Source organism: Sardina pilchardus, chromosome 4 (genome assembly GCF_963854185.1).
Source record: "Sardina pilchardus chromosome 4, fSarPil1.1, whole genome shotgun sequence".
Lineage (NCBI taxonomy): Eukaryota > Metazoa > Chordata > Actinopteri > Clupeiformes > Clupeidae > Sardina > Sardina pilchardus.
In genome coordinates this window covers 29,682,210-29,687,469 of record NC_084997.1, presented here as the reverse complement: position 1 = coordinate 29,687,469, position 5,260 = coordinate 29,682,210, and the positions used below count along the sequence as shown (strand labels likewise).

Genomic DNA, 5,260 nt, shown 5'->3' with positions numbered 1-5,260 from the left:
GTGTGTGCGCTCTTGTCCTGTCGCAGTGGGTTGTCTATCCCCAAGATGAGTCATCTCTGTGTGATGTTTCTCCTTCTGTGCTGCACCAAAGTGACCAAGACAGGTAAACACATTTACCCTGAGTGTGTGTGTGTTCATGTCAGAGAGACACTTTCTTATCCTTAAATATATTTATATTGTGTGACTTAGTAGTGCTGATTTTGAGAGAGAGCGAGAGAGAGAGCGATAATGTGACTGAGTGAGCGTGTGTGTGTGTGTGTACTCTCAGCTCTACACAGCTCAAGTGAAATAGTGAGGTAATTTTGTTGTGTCTTTCAGCAATTCCACAGGTTGTGGTTCCACGTGACCCTGTCCATGGTGTAGTTGGTGAAGACCTGATCCTGCCCTGTTCCCTTAAGAACAGTGTCAGTGCAGTGGACATGGAGGTGCAGTGGATTATTAATACAAATAATAAAGATCAGCTGGTGCATAAGTACAGAAGACACATGGACGTAACAGATGAGCAGCTTCAAGCATACAGCGGCAGGACGAGTCTGTTCAGAGAAGAGCTGCAGAGGGGCAACATCTCACTAAAGCTCAGATCAGTCAACGTCTCAGACACAAACAAATACAAGTGTTATATCAAAGCCACTGGGGGGACTGATGATGCTTCTTTTGAAGTCCAGATTCATGGTAAGTGCACAAAAAACACCGTAAGGGAGCAGCTTAGTCTGAATCAGTTTTTTTGTTCATACACACACACACACACACACACACACACACACATACACACAAACTCTCTCTCTCTCTCTCTCTCTTGTTCAACAGAAAATAAACCACAGTGAAACATTAACTGTTACCACTGGTGGTCAATTCCTTTGTAGATTATATGACAGCCCAGTGTGAGAGGCACAATCACTGCTGTTGTTTTATTTTATTGATTTGATCGTAATCATGGAGGCTAGATTTGAAGGCAGCACGCAGGTAAAATCCAATTGGCCACATTCTCCCCGCAGGCCAAAGTTGAATAGCCCTCTCCTAGAGCTTTTGAGATATTACCACTGCTCCAACACTGAAGACACAGAAGAGGCACTGTTAGAATCCTTGGATCAAGCCAAATTCAGCGTAGCATATTCAACTGTCTGCTCACATTGGTGACTGCACCACCAGACCAAGCACACTCTGCAGTTCCCCGGAAATTAATTCTAGTTATTATTATTTTATTTATTTATTTATTTGTTTGTTTATTTGAAGACATTAGTTAAGGCGGCATCCCTGTGTTGCTAAGGCTGCCGCCCTAGCAGGAAAGCACTGCGGGAAACCCTGCACAGGGCTCCAGAGTGCGACCAGTTTGGTCGCATATGCACCCAAAATTTTTAAGAGTGCGCCTGAAAAAAATTCAAAGTTTTCATTGCAGACTATGTGTGCAACTTTACCAAACTGTATAGAAGTAAACCCCCTCTCCTTGGCCCGCTCTCTCTCTCCCCCTCTCCCTTTCCCTCTCGTGCGCGCTCAATGGACACCCGCCCCTCGACATGCACATTCGCAATCGTGAAATGACGCATAGAAGACCACTAGCTAATGATACTGAAATCCGGTTAGCATCATAGCATACTGCACAAAAATAATTAAAACTCTTGCATTCAAGTTGACTGATCATCTCAATGTTTTCCAACTCCAAGACTCAAAAGGGCCTGTCCCAAAGAGAAAAAAGTATTAGCCTACCTTGAAACTTAAACACACGTGGGGAAACTGAACAGTCCAACCAGTAGACTATAAGCTAGTCAACTATGCCACTTTGTTTACAATATTTTGAGGCTTCAAGACAGCTGAATTAAAGAGGCGGAGTTGTAATATGAATAGTCATGATGAATGTCATGAATATCAGATATTTCAGTATATAGAATATATAAAGAATTATATACTATACACGTATACATACATATTATATACAGTATATATCTTTATAATTCTTTATAAAGAATATTTTCCTTATATTCTTCTGTGTTTCAGATAAAGACACGTTTTTTCTACGCCTTATTGTTAAAAAAAATCATTCACATTATATGAAAGGTATGGAAGCCCGTTTCCGCCACTTGGTGGAAAAAAACTGGCAGATACTAAGTCATAATTATGAGATGCAAAGTCGTAATTATGAGATAGAAAGTCATAATTATGAGATAAAAAGTCATAATTATGAGATAAAAAGTCGAAATTATGAGATAGAAAGTCATAATTATGAGATAAAAAGTCATAATTATGAGATAGGAAAGTCGAAATTATGAGATAAAAAGTCATAATTATGAGATAAAAAGTCGAAATTATGAGATAAAAAAGTCAAAATTATGAGATAAAAAGTCATAATTATGAGATAAAAAGTCGAAATTATGAGATAGAAAGTCATAATTATGAGATAAAAAGTCGAAATTATGAGATACTTTCTCATAATTATGAGATGGTAAGTCATAATTATGAGATTATAATAAAGTCGTAATTAAGATTATAAAGTCAAAATTTTGACTTTATTGGTTGGTAGCCTGCCTTGACCTCGCATCACTTCCTTCCCGTTCAAAACTGTTGCCGGCAGTGTTGCGCACGTTCACACTCTTCAGTAGCCGGCCTACCTAAATCTAACAAGTTAGGATTATTAAAACAATATTTGAGATGGGAAAGTGGTGCTAAATTTCCATAAACTTTATTCAGTGAACGGGTAAAGCCGTCCGTTTGTAAGCAAAATCAAGAAATACGATCTTTTAGTTCTGTTTACCGTTACCTAGCAACCCCAACAACAAGTGAGTGAATAATTAGTATTCTACTATGCCATCACAGGAGGGCGTAGTGTAGCGGGTTAATGATCGGTTCAGCATGCCTGAGATGTGGGGTTCGAATCCCAGTAGAACTGCAGGTTTTTGCATGTCAAAGTACGATCGATTACTTCTTTTTTCTTAGATGACGTTAACTCGCGGCAAATAAGAGTTTGTGCTTTTTGAACCTATAATAAATATATATAGGGTCAAGGTATTTCTTGATTTTGCTTACAAACGGACGGCTTTACCCGTTCACTGAATAAAGTTTATGGAAATTTAGCACCACTTTCCCATCTCAAATATTGTTTTAATAATCCTTACTTGTTAGATTTAGGTAGGCCGGCTACTGAAGAGTGTGAACGTGCGCAACACTGCCGGCAACAGTTTTGAACGGGAACAGGGCCGGCCCAAGCCTTTATGGGGCCCTAAGCGAAATTTCATTTGGGGCCCCCCATACCACCACCTCAGCACCAGATGCTTATTCATTCCATAGGCTACACCGTGTATGTAACATACCCACTATCATTACCATAATTTGTAATTTACTTACATCATACTGGTGTCATTCTGGCTGTTGTTTTTAATATTACCAGAGTAGCAAACTCATAAAAATTATCTAATTATTTTGCACTTTTAAATACAGTGGGGTGTAAATGTGCAATATTAATTTCACTATTTGAAAGTAACATCAGCAGATAAGACAATGCATTTACAGTAACAAATAAATCAGTTTAATTTATTTCGCTTTTCAAATTCTGAACAGACGTGCAAAATTATCTTCTTACATAATAATAAATAATTGTAATAAAAATAAAATAAATTAAAATAAAACCCTTAAATATAAATAAATTAAAACGCAAAATGAATTGAGAAATGCACAACATAACAGCAGTTGAACAATTAAAATGAACAATTCTTTTTTGAAAGCGATGTATAAAGCCTAAAATAAACCACTGATGTTCAGATATGTACACTTTTCACTGTCAAGCCTAAAATACACTGCGCCTACTCTATCCAGACCAATGATCCTTCCTCTACCTTAGCCCCCTTTGACATTCAGAATCTTTGCTTCCTCGCTTTTCTGGATGCAAAGTCATTTATGACATCATTGTAAGAGATGTCACGGGCAACTTTGGGGTTGACACTGATAAGTGCAAGCCCACTGAGTCTTTCCTGTGCCATGGTAGATCTCATGTAGGTTTTTATCAATTTGAGTTTGGAAAAGCTCCGTTCAGCTGAAGCAACTGTTACAGGGAGTGTGCAGGTTATCCTGAGAGCTATCCAAAGATTTGGGAACAACTCACAAATGTCATTTTGAGAGAGGTAAGTAAGAAGCTCAAATGCTGTCATCTTTGCTTGGGGAAGATCTGGAAGACTCTCAATTTCTGTAGCTAGTGCACTACCATCAATATCTGACTCTTCTCCACATGTAAGTCTGACCTCAAGCAATTTACACTGGTCCCTCAATGTCTGCGCATCAAGCTCACTAAAGTTGAAAAGCACACCAAAGTTGTCTCTAACTTGCTCCAGAGACTCAAAGCGGTCCTCCAAAGACTGAATGCCACAGTCTACCAATGCATTAAAAAATACTTCTTCAGCAAGGGAATGGGCCTCAACTTGCACCGTGGGGCCATTAGCATTTTCCCTGACCTCTAACAAGGCTTCTCTCACCTTATCTGCCTGATAGCGTAAAGGTTCAATGCTGTTAATGCGACTTTCCCATCGCGTGTCACTCCAGGACTTGAGGGTGATACGTACATATTTCTGTAAAATGGCCCACCTTTGAGTAGAACCTGAGAAAAGTTTGTACATCTTCTCGACATTGCCGAAAAAACAGGTGGCATCCTTTGATGTTTTAGCTGCATCTGAGACCATCAGATTTAGGGTATGTGCGCCGCAAGGCACATAAAACGCTCGTGGATTTTTTGCCAACAACCTAGCTTGCACACCTTTGTTCTTTCCCTTCATGTTTGCCCCATTATCATAGGACTGTCCCCTGCAGTCCTGAAAAGGAATGTTCAATTCCTCAAGCCTGTTAAGGATGAGCGTTGACAAACCCAAGCCAGTAGATTGAGGAGCTATCAAAAATCCCAAAAAATACTCCTTTACCTCAGGTGTCCTAAGACTCACTGTACGCACAATCACAGACATCTGCTCTTTGTGACTAATGTCTGGAGTACAATCCAATATTATAGCATAATATTTGGACTCCTTAATTTCTGCCACCATTTCCCCCAGTATTTTATTACTGATGCAGCCTATTAACTCATTCTGAATGGTTTTACCCAAGTATGTAATATGCTCTGCTCCACTGTCAATACGTCTTACGTGCTCTTTCATAACTGAGTCATATTTGGCCATCAATTCCACTTCTTTCAAGAAGTGTCCATTATTATCTGCATGCAATGTGTCTGCAGACCCCCTGAAAGCAAGATTCCTCTCTGCCAGAGACAGAATGATGCTTATTAAGCGAG

The 5,260-nt window shown here is 39.4% G+C and overlaps 1 protein-coding gene across 1 annotated transcript in view; it reads left to right on the top strand.

The window, feature by feature from the left end:
• The first annotated feature begins 359 nt into the window (after positions 1–359).
• Positions 360–5,260, top strand: part of LOC134078782 (uncharacterized) — a 33,962-nt gene continuing 29,061 nt past the window's right edge. Inside the window, exon 1 of the mRNA XM_062534923.1 lies at positions 360–672. Within this exon, the coding sequence (XP_062390907.1) occupies positions 420–672 (253 nt within the window). The 5' untranslated portion in view covers positions 360–419. The remainder of the gene's footprint in view (positions 673–5,260) is intronic.